Source organism: Labrus bergylta, chromosome 12, assembly GCF_963930695.1.
Source record: "Labrus bergylta chromosome 12, fLabBer1.1, whole genome shotgun sequence".
NCBI lineage: Eukaryota > Metazoa > Chordata > Actinopteri > Labriformes > Labridae > Labrus > Labrus bergylta.
Genome location: NC_089206.1, coordinates 28,095,129 through 28,112,263, shown reverse-complemented (window position 1 = coordinate 28,112,263; position 17,135 = coordinate 28,095,129). Strand labels below are relative to the sequence as shown.

The 17,135-nt window shown below is 39.3% G+C and overlaps 1 protein-coding gene across 1 annotated transcript in view; it reads left to right on the top strand.

Annotated features, from left to right (window-relative positions):
• Nucleotides 1-17,135, top strand: part of ajap1 (adherens junctions associated protein 1) — a 52,132-nt gene extending 34,997 nt beyond the window's left edge. Inside the window, exons 3-6 of the mRNA XM_020638166.3 lie at nucleotides 8,183-8,270; nucleotides 8,375-8,617; nucleotides 9,751-9,883; nucleotides 10,745-17,135. Of these exons, the coding sequence (XP_020493822.1) occupies nucleotides 8,183-8,270; nucleotides 8,375-8,617; nucleotides 9,751-9,823 (404 nt within the window). The 3' untranslated portion in view covers nucleotides 9,824-9,883; nucleotides 10,745-17,135. The remainder of the gene's footprint in view (nucleotides 1-8,182; nucleotides 8,271-8,374; nucleotides 8,618-9,750; nucleotides 9,884-10,744) is intronic.

Below are 17,135 nucleotides of genomic sequence, written 5' to 3'. Positions count from 1 at the left end.
TCAATAAAGTGGGTAAAACTGAATCCCCTTTGCTTGAGCGTTGAATCGACTTAAACGATGATGCCTGGTGACAGGCGTGCAGAGTCAAACCCCCTCTCCCTGAAAGCCAAGAGGAGATGAAGGGACCAGACTGAGCAGATGCTGCTCATCTCTTTCTTCATGGACTGCATAGAGAGAAGTGCACATGTCGACTGAAACACTGCTATGAGTACAGGAGATGTTGTTTAAGGATGGCCGAGGACTTTAACACGAGCCTCATTTTCTAAACTCTCTTGAGTTTATTTTTTAAGGACATTGGTTGGTTGGGGGCGCCGGTAGCCTAGCGGTTAGTGTGCGCCCATGTACAGAGGCTAAAGTCCTCTAGAGCAGGAGGCCCGGGTTCAAATCTGACTTGTGGTCTCTTTCCAGCATGTCGTTCCCAATTCTCTCTTCATTTCTGACTCTATCCACTGTCCTACCTCTAAAATAAAGGCAATAAAGAAGATTGTGGTTTGTTGAGTATTACCCAACAGGACAGTCAAATAGAATGATAGAGCATGCACAAGTATTGGCTTAAATCAAACACATTGCAGGTGCATGACATGTTTACCAGCCCATTTACTCGCAAAATAATTCCAGAAGCTTTACCTTCGCTGAAGTGTTACGTTCAGTCCTCAGCATGACAGCGCACATGTTTCTTGATGGAAAATTCCTTGGTATCAATGTCATTTCATTCCCACCTGAAAGCTGCCATTATTTGTCATTTGTCTGTTTTAAACAGGATGAGCTACCTCCAGGCAGGTGCACAAAGACAAAGTGTAACCCCCCTTTAAGGGATGCCATCATTGAAACAATTTACTTTGATGACCCCTTTTTGGACATTTTAGCCTGCCAGCCTGACTGAATTATGCAGCATTGCCTTTGACATTGAGAGAAAAGGCATGTAGAGTAATTGTTTCTGATCACCTCCTCTTCAACTCTCTCCTCCACTTTCTCTCTGTGCCCCCCTACCTCCCCCCTCCCCCCTTCTGAGCACCCTCTTCTTCAATAAGTGTTTTAGATTGCTTGGTGACTCAGTGGAAATCAGCCTAGATTGACACTTTGACACCACAGTTAATTGGCATTTTCCATCCATCAGCAGGCCACCTTTGACGGAAGTCTTCCTGTCCTGCTCAGGTGCTCTGTTTGAGAGGAGAAGGGTCATTCTGCATGTATTAAATACGCCGGTACAATTGTGCATCGTGTGTAGGAGTGTGGTGGCTCAACCTCTGCAGGCTGTAACTGTGTTACATTTTTTAGAAGCTGTTATGCCTATACTGTGTGGGTGTAGCAACTATTAACCCTTAATGACTTTTTGCAAGTGGATGCCTGATAGGGCTTACCCCAACATACCGAGAGATAAACATGCATACTAAATAAAAAGTAATTATCTTCTTCTCATTAATGGCTTCTGGTGTAGAACAAAGGATCTCAACTGGTATGGCCTCAGGACCCACAATCAACTCCTTTATGAAATACCGCAACCAAAATTTCTAATATTTTTCAAACCAATCCCTCATGAAAAATTATGCAGTTTGGCCCTCAGACAGTAAAACACATTCAACAGAACAAAGAAACAGAACAAAACAAACGTGTTAAAAAAAGCTCTTCATAGACTTTTTGAAACTTTTTTTCCAGGCACACATTTGCGACCCACTTTCGGGTCCTGACCCACCAGTTGAGAACCACTGGTAAAGACGGGTCAAAATACAGTTCAAAAATATAATTAGCAAAACAACAATACCGAGATTCAACGAGGTAAAAAAAGAAAAGCCATAAAAACGTTTGCATATCATGGGCTGTACCATCTGTTGTTATAATGGTTGGCTGTATTCCAAAGACTTAATCAGAATCGAGGTTTATTGCCAAGTACATTTACACATACAAGGAATTTGACTTGGTGTATTGGTGCGGACAGTGCATCTCCATTTCCTTATGTTGTGAAGGTTAAAGCCAAAACACCCCCACGGCGTGTGCTGACATGCTGTGCTCATGATGTCATTTGGAGTCAGAGTTGCAGAGTGGAGACCCTGCTGCAGTATTGAATGTATGCTACATCTGCTGACCAAAGCACACATTTAACTTACCAAAAACAACAAATATCAGTCCACACAGAAAAGATTCCTGTGGCGGTTTGAAGCAGACATCACACTTCTAAAAAGTTAATAGAGTCTTTGGATAGTGTTAGTAAGTTTCCTACTCTACTCTGCTTCCCCAATAATCTATCTGTTAACATGGAGGAGGCAGGTTTATATCCTGTAGTCAGACAGCAAGGAGTAAGAGCTTTATAGAGTCTACGCTGTATTCAATTTTTATTTTCAAATTATTTGTGAATTATATTCACAAGCCTAAATAAGAACAATTTACCTTCATGAATTTCTTTGGAAATTGATATTTGTCATATGAATTTAAGTGTCTGTTTTTATGAAGTGGATGTTTGTTCATGGTGTCTTCATTTGGCAAAGGAAGAAGCTAATGCTAATGTTGTTACCTTCTTCTACCTGTTGCACATTTGAGCTCTAGGATTTTTCCACACAAGACATATGGACATCTCATACTGTAGTAGGAAAATTACAGGTCTTCTTCCATTTAGCCACTTCTCTCGTGTTATTGAGAAAACATGCTTTCCATCATATTGCCTTAACACTCGTAGTCGAACTGGGCCATTATTAATATAACCATTCAAATCAATGCTTTTTCTTCCATGACAAGATAAAATAGCTGCTTTGAAAAATGGTTGAATGGACTTCTCTTGTCAAGTTCCATTACAGTCTTCCAATCATGCATAACACTTTACAGAACATGCTATTCATCTGATTCTCAAACATGTTCATATAGTGAAAGAAGAGGCTTGTTTTAATGGTGTCATCAATAAATCAGTTGTAGTGACGGGTATTTTTCATTGAAATCGTGAAGGTTAGAAATTACTATTACTTCTCATCCTCTTATGTAAAGAGAGCCAATAATTTGTATCCTAAGCATAATTTGGCAAGAGCAACAAGGGTACACTTCCTTTCAACATGCAGAAACCTTGAGCAGAACTCAACTATATGTGGACCGTTGTTTGCCTTGATGGTTGAAGAGAGAGACAGAGAAAGGCAGACAGAAAGAAATTCAAGCTCTCTTAAACATTGTATAAATACAGATACAGAACACATATCTGTAACCTGTTCAGTCTAAATATGGGACAAAGGTGGAAGAAACATTTTGATGAGTTTTTTAAAGGTGCTACAAATCAGACATTACTTGCTATTCCAGGCTTTGCGTTTGGGTCTAAGCTGGAGATCTTTTATTAAAAGTAGGCAGCAAGGAGAAATTTAATTTACCCCCCATGTTTTCCTTTGACGTGTTCATCAAACTGTCATGGCCATGAAGGCCCAAATCTCATTTATTTCTTGCTGTGAGAAGTGGTGGGGGCACAAATCCTGCAGCTTTCGAGGTCACAAGCTAGCTGTCCCCTCCTCTCAGTATCCTTTTTCGTCTCAGTCCCATTCTATCTCCCTCTTGGCCGAGGCACAGATTTAACCAAACAAAACCTATCAGGATATCTATAAAGCAAGGTGACTTACCGAAGGTAATTTTTTTCAAATTGACTGCTCGGACACATTGAGTATGACAGCCTGGCCTGATTTCCATGCCTCTAACAGGCAGCGCTGGATGGAAATAGATCTAGCATTTGCACTCAGATTTGTCAGCATTTCATTATCTATATCCCAGCACCCTTAAATGTACTGTCCAGAAATTGTTGTTGTTTCGTACTAGAGCTTTACCAGGAAAGATCATTTGTATTTGGCTTCAAATGTCAGCTTGAATTAATGTTTGATTGGGCTTTATTGGTATTGAGAAGTTATGGCATAAAAGGGTATTTGGAAATGATTATCACTGCAGAAAGAAAGGAGCACTTATTACAAAGCTGTGACACATATGCTGTCTGTCAAAATGCAAAAGTATAGCAGAATAAAATGAGAGAATACAAATTCTTGACCTTTGCCGAATGTATGCTATTTCCACATTTCATAATGATGCAATCAACAGCAAACATCAGATGTCCTTGATATCTGGCTTTCCCAAATACTCGTTACACCCACTTAAAAACGGATAAACCATACCAAATGTGATTCTGACGTCATCCCACGTTCATAACATTCTAAACAATATCAGAAAAGCTCGGCCTGGAGTTTGTCTTGGTGGCTCCATGCAGAGAGCAACAAAGAGATGCCCACCGACCCAGAGTCTCGACCCCTCTGGTTTCCTCAAGTCGTACCCGCATCAGCTGACAGCAGGCCATTGTTCTTCCTACATTCATCTCTCAAACCTTTATCTTCATCCGTTCATCTCTTCATCTGTATCCCCATCCCTCTATCCCACATCCCTCCACCCTTACTCTCTTCCCTCATTCAGCATATCTCGACCCTTACCTCCATCCATTCATCTCTCTACCAGTATCTTCATTCCTTCATCCCACCATCCTTAATCCACTTCAACATCCCTCAACCCTTACCTTCATCCATTCATCTCTCAACCTGTGTCCTCATCCCTTAATCCTACATCCCTCCATCCTTAGATTCATCCATTCATCCCTTAACCCTTATCCTCATCCCCTCATCCCTCTACCCTCTACCCTTGACCTGCTTCCACATCCCTCAACCCTCACCTTTATCCCTTCATCCCTCGACCCCATACCTTTATCCCTTCTTCTTTTGACCTTCATATTCTTCCTATCATCCATGGCTGTCAGCTGAGGAGTCAATTACAGTGACAGCAGCAGAGCAGGTTTTGACACAAACATAATGTTAAATACTGTTAACAACACGATGTCATGTAATATAACGTTAACACCATCTATATGAAGGTGGTGTTACAGAATCTTACTGGGGCATGTCTTTACAGGGTATCTGTCCAAAGTGAAGGTTTTGATCTAAAATCTCCTGACTTTTCAGTGCCTCATTTCCTACTGACATCAATTTAAAATGAAACAATTGTCAGACCTCAGCTAATGATTAAGGTCAGAGGGCGAGCTCTTTTATGTCTGAAGTTGGACAGATGTTAATTTATGACTAAACACTTTTAACTTAACAGCCTTGATATCAGCCGGAGACAGGCAGAGAAGAAGGAAGAAGATGGAGGATAGAGAGAGAGGATATGAGCGAAACGAAAAGGACTTGTCAGATAAGTTAATCTGCTTTTGCAGTGGCAGGGACTCTGATTGGGCTGCGAAGGTAAAGCTTTCCTGAGACAGCCAGAGATATCATTAATCCAGGGTTGACCTGGCCTGCCTTTTGCATGGGCCTGCCAACTGAAGTTTATTATCCAAGAGGAGGCTGTCCAAGCAGCAGGCAGGCAGAGGAGAGGCCATGTGCTTTTCCAAAATGACGGGGCAGCACTTCCTTTTGAGCATTCCAAAGACAAATTGCCTTGGATCAGCGGCTTGGCAGCTGGCTGATAGAGAAGTGAGGTGTATAAGGTCCACCTGGGCATTTTCATCATGGCAGCTTTTCTCTACAGTTTTTTTTTTCTTATTTGTGCAGCTGGTCACCTGCTGCCGTGTGTCATTGCATCTGAGCCAACTCTATCACTCACACATCTACACAACACACTAACCATACAATAGTCTCACACTTATCCTCATTTTAGACATGTACTGTACTCTTTTGTTTTGGGATTACAGTCTTCTGGCAAAAGTGAGAGATCAGCATGCACAACTCTGAATAGTTTAAAAAAGAAAATGCTTTTGTACTTTAGTCAAAGAGAATAAAGGGGCCAAGCAGTGATGCTTTGATCCATTCTCATATCTGCAAGCGGGCTATGTTGCAATTTAACTAGTATTTTTATGGCTTTGCCTTGTAAAACAAGACAGCAAGGAAGTTTTGAAAAAAAAAATCATGTGTAATTATGATGATTTGGCTTGTACTGCTCTTTTTAAATATGCGATTATACCAAAGATGGCTGCTCAAAGCTTTCCCGAATCACACGATCAATAGCATCAATATTTACATGAGTCCTTTATTCATTGACAATGGGCATATAGAATAGAATGAGACTGTATTTGGGCCTCTACCGCCCTTTTAGGATTTATAATCAAGTTCTATTATTTTAACAAATAATAATAACTAATATCTATGAGTAGGCAGATTTATTCAGTATTTGGTTTGTATGAAGAAGGAATGTAAAAGTCAAGTCCTGCCTGAGGTTACCTTTTTATTCTGCCTCATATTTAAGATTTAAAATGGATTGAATGGCTACGTTTCTGAGAAGGAGTGACTGAAAGAGACACAAAGAATTGTCAACTTTGCCACAGTTTAGCATCTTTCAGCACAATGTTTCGCTTTTCTAACCCGTAACTCCACTATAGATATAAAAGGGGCAGCTATTTTCAATTTAAAAAAGCTCAGATGAAACCCCCTGTTATGTACCTGGAAGCTATGAAAAGAAGAAAGGAATAATAATAAACGGCAGCAGGCAAACAAAATGGAAATGTCGGAGTCAAAGTGCCTTTTTTTTCCTCTTGAGATGTAGGAAACTGGAATAGAGCCTTGAAGAGGCTTGTGCTGTTTGTTTATCTTGATGTGTAAAGAGACAGCATGTTCATTATCACATTTGTATTTCAGTGCAGTAACTATTTACAGATGTGTGTTCTGCTGATTCAAAGAGGCTTTTAAACGCAGCTTGAAGTTGCTCCAATTTTTCATAACAAGGTCTTCAGTTCTGACAAAACGTAATTTTTCTATTTTGTTCAATCAAATTGACAAATTGTACAGTTCAAGTTAACAACCCAAATCTGTAAATGAAAGTGTTATAAACCACAAATGCTGTTGCTGATGAAGTTAGACATGAGTGAAACAAGTTGTTCCTTAAGTGTTGCGCCACTTATTTTCTTATTTAGAATTTGATACTCATTAAAATATTATATTTGCAGGGCCATGTCCAGACTTTTTTGTACAGGGGTGGCCCTACTGGGACACTGACTTGTGCAGGGGTCGCCTGAAGTTTGTGTGCCCACACATGAATGAAGATCATTTATTTATCCCATTACGTCTGCACTAATCACATCGACTTTTTAAGTAATACAAGATAATGGCGACAAACGCATATTCTAAGCTGAATTCTTGAAGGATTCAAACAAATACATCCAAAGTCACAGTGTGAAGTATTTCAAAAATTGCAAACAGGAATCTGTACAGCCTAAATGGTGGATTTCAACATAAACAAGACCCACCTCCAGCAAGTAAGGATTTTGGGGTGGCCAATAAGATTTTAAGGTGGTGCCCATGCCACCCCTTGCCATCCATCTTGCCACCCATCTAGACACGTATGTTTGATATCGGTCTGACAGTCTTATTATGCATGCATCATTTCTGCTCTTTAATTGGCTGGTTATTCAGATGAAGAATTTGTCTATATTTTCCCCAAGTATTTAAAAATTGAAAAAAACTATAACATTGTCTTAAATGTGTCTCCGATGCTGTTTTCAAGAATAGCATTACCCAGTTTTAATGCCCGTGTACTAGTGTATCCTCATTCTTCTCCCCTGCATTCATTACCAGGCTTTCTTTTCAAAGAGTTCTGACTACCCAACAGGATCACGTTTGATCAAATAGCTTTTTGATCTAACATATCAAGTCATTTGTTCTCAGTTAAGAGTTGCAATAAAAGCCTTCGAGCAAAATGCAGAGCTGTAATCTCAGGTGAGAAAATGATTTGAAAAGCAAACCACCTATTAGAGAGTTGGAAGTTATTTTCCTTTCTTACTTTTTGAGCGAGACATCAGTTTACATCCTGTTTGATACACTTACACATTAACTAAACACTTTTGAATTTGGACCTGAATCATAAGAATAAAGAGAGGTGTGGGTATACTTTGAGAAAATTTGGACGGGGTTATCCATTACAGTCTGCTATGCTGTAATGGAATTATTTATATCATCCTTCAATTATGAAAAGCAGTGGCTGAGGATGTCATCAATATTTACTGAAGAGCAAAATTGTTCAGGGCAGTGAGCTGCCCTCGATGCTTTGTAGAGAGCAGTGGGTTTGTATAGTACAGAAGACAAAAGACAAGACGAGTGCATGGCTCTCTGATGTGAGCAACAGAAGCTTTAAAAACACTCGCTTCACAAATGATTCTAACAACATACCTTTGTTTTTATTCTTGTCTTTTTCGCAGGTTTGGCAGTTCACCAGATAATCACAATCACTGTGTCTCTCATTATGGTTATCGCAGCCTTGATCACAACACTCGTCCTTAAAAACTGGTAGGAAAGATTCCTTTACTCTTCTAAAACAGGCACTTGAGGAGACTGTAGGTACAAGGTATGATTTTATGTTTGTTTCTTCTCTTTGGTGCGTGTTTTTGTAGCTGTGCACAGTCAGGAAATGGCCGCCACAATAGCCATCAGCGCAAGATCCACCAGCAGGAAGAAAGTTGCCAAAACCTGACAGACTTCACCCCAGCCCGGGTTCCCAGCAAGGTGGACATATTCACTGCCTACAATGAAAGCCTACAGTGCTCACATGAGTGCGTTCGGACTGCAGTGCCGATTTACACTGATGAGATGATCCAGCAGACGCCTGTGTACAAAACCGCTTACAACGGAAACAGGTATGCTGGCTCAGGACCAGTCACTCTTTGCAGAGGGTGGATGCTCACTAAATAAAAAAGACTGCAGTCAGCCAGCACTGATAATCCAAATACCCTTTTTCCATAATGATGTCTGTGTCTGCAGTTATTATCACTAATATAATTAGAGTTTAATGGCCTAAATCTTTTGAAATCCAAGTGAAATGACACAGATCAATTTAAATTGGGTTAAGAAATCAGTGTCTGCTTCCTAATTATGAATGTTTTATGAGGGGAGAAATGTTCTAATTACCTCCACGTGAAATGAAAAAGCCCAGAAAAAAGCAAATGCAAGCAAATTATGTTCTTCATTTATTTAATTTTTTTGTCTTAACTAGTGTTAAAAACAAGAATATTCTATCCATCTTTGAGGGCCGTGTGTCCATTGATGGTGATTTCTGCGTTGGCATCGCCCAGTTCTCACCAGCGCTCATTGTTCATCTGTGACAAAATTTAACTTCCCTTGGTAGTGATAGTCTGTTTTAATAGCTCCATGTGCTTAATTGTTTTCTTTATTGAAGGAAATATCTCCAAGAATGAACGTGAAAAGAAAAAAAAATTGAATTGAATCCTGTCCAGCAGCAGCTCTAGACCTGGAAAATGTAGCCTTAGAAAGACGCGCTAGTTTAGCTTCTTCCGCTATTGTTGTTGACTACATTGCATGGCAATGTAGTCATTAAGCTATTTTCTGTTTTTGTTTATTGAGTCAATTTCTAAATATTTTCAGTCAAAATCTAGCCAATAAGACGCTGTCAATTAGTTTTAACTATCTCCTGCAGCCTGTCCTTTTTATGGATACTGTTCTTTTGGAACAAGAGAGTCACACCATTTCCATTATCATCATTACCATGGCAACCAGACTGGAGTGCAAGCATATGGTCTGTCTTTCATAAATTAGTGAAAACAGTGGATGTCCTTTGTTAAAGAGGAAAACATGAGTGAAACGGAACAAGGGGGGGAGAAGTGTTCTGATTTTTGTTAAAAGTTCAGTGTTCTTTATTTTTGTAAAAATAACATCTCAGGACTGATTACATGTCGTAAAATTAACCAATCAAACAGACACACAGCAGTTTGAGTCCATGTTGAGCTCTTACCTCTTACATTTTATCCCACAGGCCTTCCCCCACTGAAAGACAACTGATTCCTGTGGCCTTTGTGTCAGAGAAATGGTTCGAGATTTCATGTTGACGAGCTGAAGGCCTTGTTCACTTCATGTGGGTGGAAGAGACTTCCTCCATACACACGCTGGTGGGTACTGTGCCACTTTGTCGTCTTGCAATATCACCGTCTGAGCCTTAGCCACCTGTCCCACTTTGGGAATAAATGGAAACTTGGCATATGTTTGTTATATTTGACATAATTATGCTGCTTTCCATCTCCTGAACAGTGATGAGAAAAAAAAGGACAGAGAAATCCAGGCCAGGGAATTATCAGAGGTCTCAAGTTCAGATAACAGAGCAGATATATCATCAATGATTTACTGTATTCCAACGATAGGGATTTCAGTTTTAATATATGACCACCTTTATTAATATATATGTCACCACTCTCATTCTCACACCAACAGTATATTCTATTGAATATTTAGAGTAAAGGGGCACTTTAACATGACTTGTGACATATTTTTTATGCATGACTAATTATGCAAGAATGGCCTGCATCTGAAATTCAAAGCGTGAAAGTTAAACACATGCTCCGGCCCCACAGTGTTATTGGTGGAGGCTCGAGGGGAGATGTAACGTCTGCTATTGACCCAGATTTTAAAGGAATAAATTGCCTGCAGGTAGCGCAGAGAGAGAGGAGAGCGCCATAGCGTTGTCTGGACACACATTAGTCTCAGTCATCTCGCCTCTCTATGCTGCATGCTACCAATGCTGTAGTCCTTAAAGACACAAGATCCCTTATCATTTTGCTGCAAATAAAATGTATGCCTGTGTGTTAAAGCAGGCATTCAAAGTACAGAAAAGGTTTTTTCTTCTAGTGCAAGAAAGGCCCTGGGCATGCATCTATTTCAGGCCATGTTAATTTTCTTTTACATAAGGGAAAGCAGACTGGTTCCAGTGTATCCATTATAATTCTGAGGGTTTTTTTTTCTCCACATCTCCACAGGATCGAGTTGGAAACAAGAAACACACAAAACAGCGTCTTTTGTAAAATAGCGTGATCACTCTTTGGACACTGGTTAAGATATTTATTTTTCTAGCGATGACAAGCAGAGCAGCCACATTGCTGCCACTCCATATTTCCAGGAACGTACAGTCATTTAGTTATAGATTATATATAGGTATATTTACAGGATTTGGGGGAACAAGACTGTGGACTTTGAGTACGTCTCAAGAACAAACAAAAAAAACACTTGACACTTGTGAAAGGAATCCACGGAGCTGCTGTGGGGGGAAGATATGAACTGTATTTCTGAACAATGTGCCAATAATGCCACTATGTGCCACAACATGGATAGCAGGAAGATTCAACAACAACAACTTATGGACTTAATGAGTGCTATATTAACCCTGTATCAACTCCAACTACATTTTTCTTTTGTTTTTTTGTTTTTTAAAGAAATGTGAAAGATTAAAAAAATGTGACAAATGTATTTGAATATGTTTTGAAATAGTTTTAAGAAATGTGTTATAAAAGAGTGTAAAAGATATTTATATGAAGCACTATTCTATTAGTCAGGGGGGAGGTGGAAAAAAAGACACGGTATATGCTTTATTGAAGTGTTGATTTTGAAAAGCCTGTTTCTATTGGTCCCATTTTAAAAGAAAAAACAGAATAGTTATGTCTATTTTTTTACACGAGAGTCTGCCACAGACCTTACAGTAGAGGTCCAAAGCACTAAGGATCCAGCACTATTAAAGCTAGGGTAGGCAATTTATGTGAGAGGCATTTTTTGTTATATCTGTAAAATTCTCTTTACGTCCTATAAGCAATCAATAAAAATAAAACCCCATATCATTTGGCTTGTAATAAGCCATATTCAATCATTTCATTTAGCTTGATGGAATGATTAACCTGCCAGTCTACCTGCGTGTACTCTGCCTGTAGGCTCATTCACCACAAGTCTTCTACAACTAAAGCTCAACAGCGAGTCACACTAGAAGGCAGAAAGAGACAGTAGGAGATGGTTAAGCTTGGCGCACAGTGCACGACTGAGCAGCGTGTTCTGAAACCTCTTGCTTTTCATTTCTGTGTGCATGTTAACAGGTTAGAGCAGCCACACAGCTTGCATAGGTGCTCTGCCCAGACGCAGCTCATTGCTGCTGCACAGCACAAAGAGAGAATAAACAGCCCATTCTGTTTTACCATGCATGATTCTCTCTGAACACAGTCTGTGTAATTGATTAGTAAAGTCTATACATGCAGAATGAATTAAAAAATTTATTAAACACATTTAAAAGTGCATGAATCAATTTCAGATCTCTGTCTAAACTAATTACAAAAGGTAATGTGTTCTAAAATGAGATGAAACATTACGATTATAAATAAAGGCAGACTCAATGTTAAGAGAATCAGCAGCACTGCAGGTGACTTGAAGCGCTGCTCAGACATGTGGTGTGACCCCAGAATTAGAACTGATGACTCTGCTCTATCAGTGACTCGACCACCTGGGCTGCTGTTGCATATTTCTGTGAAGGCACGTTCAAAATCATACTCCTAATAGCTTCTTCCAATTTGCCTACCCAAGCTTTACTTAATAACTCCTATCCTGAGATTATTACCAAGAAAACCACCTGCACGTGCATGGTGCACAGCCAAACAAACTTATTATTTAAGATTTGCACCTGATTCTCTTAATAAAAAAAGGCAAACAAAAGGTTACGGTGTTGCAGGATCACTGGTGCAACACATCCCACTGCAGAAAATGCATGCTCAGACTAAGGGCAAACTGCATGGAGCTGGACAGGACATTCATACTGCCTCAGGTCTGTCCAGCTCTGGCCGTTTTTGATAAGTGATGGGGTATTTGATTCAGATCTGAGCTTGATCTCTGAAAGGGTGGAGCTGATTCAGTATGATCTTCGCAGTCAAATAACTCGAATAATAATTTGTAATATTAGAACTTAAATTAAATTGTGGGTAGATATCCCTGCTCACTTTTGATCCATCATTTTGAAACCTAAACATCAGATAACAAAGATTTCTTAAAGGTGGCTTCTGAAATTGTTCTCAGTTCTGATGATATGAATGAAGAACAATCTGTGATCATGGTACAGCAAAGAAGTATCCCAAATTATGAAAAATGTGTTTTTAATGCAAGCAGGGAGGATCCCCCCCCCCCCCCCCCCCCCCCCGCCAAAATGTATAGTAAGTGTTAGTTAGATCTCTTAAGAGCCAGTTCTACTCAATACATGAGGAGAATATTTCTAGCATATCAAACTTTCAGCTATCACAGCCAGGTAGTTGGCAGTTGTGCACAAATCAAAAAGGTTTTAATTGGTGCTGAGGGAAACAGAGTGGAAATGAAATTTAAAACTAAGGAGAAAGAGTTCAATTTTGTTCTTTTAAAAACCTGAAACACTCGTACCATGTTAATGTATTCCTGAAGGAACAGGGGGATTATAAAAAACCAATAAGCCGCGGCCAAATTGGTTTTAACTATCTCCTAAGTCAAGGTGGGATAACTCTTTGGTCAGGGAGAACACTAAAGCTCATCAAAGAGCCTTCTAGCACCGATAATTTTACTATCGACCTCAAGCTCTGGAAGGCAGATTATTTTTGAGTGGAAAAAGCTTTTGAGGAAGCCACCTATGAGTCTACCTTTTCATTGTGCTATGGGTTTGTACAAAGCACAAGAAAACCTCTGTAATTGTAAACTTTTTTTTGGGCTGCACACAGCAATATGTAAAGATTGAAGAAGGGTGTTTTCTTGGGTGTTAACAGTAGATCTCCAATATTTGGCTTACAGGGGGTTTTAGGCTTACTTTCATAAAGGATTCAGGAAAAACAGGTTGTCCCCCGTAAGATCATCATGAGTAAACGTGAGTCATTCAGGAGGGGCAGAGACGGCATGTGTTAAACACTGTGGTGCAAAAACTTTGGATTTTGCCCATTCACAACAGGAAAACCATTCTCATGAATGATCCATACCGATTCAGCCTCTCAGTGTGTGTCAGGCTGTGGAGTTGCTTCTTTGACATATATATTTTTTTGAATGAAGAGTGTTATCTTACTAGTCAGAGGGTTATGAAAACTTACTGTATATTACACACATGTAAATGTATTTTCTATATATTTGCTTCTATTTGTGTACAGGTGTGTTTTTCAAGACCTCTCCTTTTTTTGGGGGAGGTTCGATAGGTTGGGGATAGTGTCTTTGTTTACATGTGTACAACGGTATTTCTTTTAAAACTAAAAAAAAAAAACTAACCTTGTGCCAAGCTTCCTACCTGCACTTTCAAGCAGTTCTTGTATTATATATCAAGCTAACCAGTATAATACTTCAGTAGACGCTGCAGTAGCTCAGACACTTGAGAGAGTGACTATCAGTCAGGATGGATGAGTGCTGAAGGGTTTGAGGAGCTGTTGGGATCACATCTTGGCTTTCTGCTGTTTTTCATGGTTGGCTTGGAAATGAAATTACTGTCTGTTCTCAAACATCATTTCAACATGAATTCCAGTGTAGATTGTTTCATAACAGGAGTAAAAAAAAAAAAAAAAGGCCACAAGCATTCTTCATTCAGAAGCGTCTTTTCAAATGGTTTTTTAAAGGCAGTGAACGTTGTGTGTGCTGATTCAGGGCCTTGGCCTCTTGCATTTGGTTTGTCCAAAGCATCTTTCATATCTGCAGTAGCTTTTGCATTTGTCAGGTTGAGAAAAGAATAAAAAAAGTGCTAATTTTCAAGAGAATTTTGTCCCCCGTTCTACATTCTGATGAGTAAGGAGAGTAAAAAAAGATGTGTTGTTAATTACATCTTACCGTGGATACACAAAACAATGTTTCACATCTTCACTTGTCAGCAACTAGGCTTGTTCAGTCATCTGTAAGCCAGACCAAAACCCCCAAATACAGTGTGGACATTTAGAGGAGCATAAACTACTGCAAACAAATGGTCGGCGGATGTCTTTTAATGCTATTTATGTGCTGCTATCCCCTGGGGGTTAAGTACACTCTAATGCACCCAGACAGATCTGTATGGTTGCGTGGGACCTCCTGAAATAGGAGTAATTAAGGGGAGTACAACAAGCTGGCTGTGTCCAGCTACTTGGCAACAGCCATTAAACCTCAATCACAGCCAGAGGGGGAGTGCCCTGCATCTGTATCTGCATTTGTATGCAGATGTTATCACCTTTAGGCAGCCAAAGTAAAGGCCACTGTTCTGTCGGTTTTCATCACAGCCAACTCCCGATTTCGCTCGGCGACAGCAATAATTGACAAAAAAGCATTTTTAGTTTTGTTACTTTTTCAACAAAAAAAAAAAACCAAGTGATAGACTTCAACCTGCAAAACACATTCTGTCATATCAGTCCCCTAAGTTCGAAAGTAACCAACTACATTCTAGCTAAACTGTGTTTCATCAATTGTTCATATTGTTTTTATTACCCTAAATACTTGTGCATATCACTATTAGGCAAATGAATGATTTACAATACACTTTACTGTAACAGCTGTGATAACTACCTAATTTTATCAATTATCAGTATATCAACTAAGAAGGTAAAGCTGCCGAAAGAAGAATTGTGAGGGAAAGAAAGTGTGAAATACCACTCTGTAGTCTGTGCTGACACTTTGGTATTCATGGTTCATATTGATGAAACTGATAAATTGAGCTGGATCAAAATTACCAGGATATGAATGACAGATGGTTTCACTTTGGCTGACCTGGTGTTAATTTGTCACCAAACGGCTGATGCTTCCTACCAGTTAGTAGGAAGCATCAGCCGTTAGTTCATATAGATATTCATTTTGAAATCATGGAATGAGGGAGGTGGAGATTGGGGAAAGTCTTGCGTAGAAACCAAAGACTTGATCTGCCTTTTTTCCCACAATGATGTGGAAAGTATTTTGCGGTAACCACATCTCCTCAGAAGCCCTCTTTAGCACATACAAACTATAAATCAGCGAGGGTTTTCCTGACAAAATGAAGATTTCCACTTATTTGCAGAGACTGTGATTCTTGCAAAATAAAAGTTTAATTTACATTACATTGCTGGCATAAAAATCCTCAAAGCCATTTTCTTTTCACATGATCAAAAGCATTCAAGAAAGGACAAAAATCACTGTGTCAACTCTGTTTTAATCATCAGTTTTGGGTCTCTGATAAGCATGCAGAAGTGTTTCACAACTGACATTGATGGTGACATGGTGATAATTTGACGTTTTAAAACGGAAATCTACAGCTACAGTAGGTAATATTCTGCGCAGCAAAAAATAATTGGTTTTGGAATGTAAAGTTGAAGTCAGTGGAAAGGACAGAGACAGGGAGAAGAATCTATATAAACTGATAAAGGTTATTACTGAATACATTCTTCATCGGTTAGAAATCCGTAGCTCTTCATTTTCCTTCTTCCTCATTGTTTCACAAAATCACATACTGTGCGCTTACTGTAATCTAAAGTGGAGGGCTGCGACTCTCCTCTTGGGTCATGTTTTTACTTTTCTATGTACAAGAGCTAAGGCACTGTCACTGTCAGTGCTTGTCAATACAGTCAAAGACTTGAAAAATGAGAAACATGAAAAGGAAAACAACACTTTGTTTGCAACATTTAAATTCTCCCATGGTCCCTCTGCCAGATGCAGACTATAGTCTGCATGACCCAAATCTGCCGTTTCAGCATTGGATTTGAATAGAGGGTCCCCAACGCTGTGTGATGCATTCAGAAGAGAGTGTGGGCCTCAGAATTAAAGCGAAGAAACAAGAGGAATATCAGAAAAATATCCATGCATGGTTGCGTTTTTTCCCTGAGAGTTGATCAAAATCAGATTGGACAGAAGTGTCAAAAAAAGAAAATCATTCATATCAAGCATACTGTTCCTAGTGATGGATGTTTTATACAATTTAACTTTAGATTTTTCGGGATGGGGTTTGGGGCACGTTCGTTGGAGCTGACATACAATCACAAACCATAGCTACCATGAAGGAATCCGACTCGAGTTGTGTTGTTGCCATAAAAATGAAGAGTTTGTACTTTGTGACTCTTAAACTTTTTATATTTGTGTTTAATATATCAATGAGTACCTCTGTTAACTTTTGTATAAAACCTATGACTATAGTATATACAAACACAAACACACATATAACACACCTACACAAAAGGGACTCCAGTCTGTCTCTGAGACGGCTAAGTGTTGTATAACTTTTATTTTGTGTCTTATGAACCACATCTCTTCCTTTTGTAGTTATTGGTAAACGTTTCGATTTCCAGGTAACTTTGATTTGGTTACTCTTGTACTACTAAGCTCTGTATTTGCAAGCACTGTAAATGCGATTCTCATTGAATTCGTCCTCTGTACATTTAGTACTCTGATGTTGCTATTAATAAAATGTAAAAACAA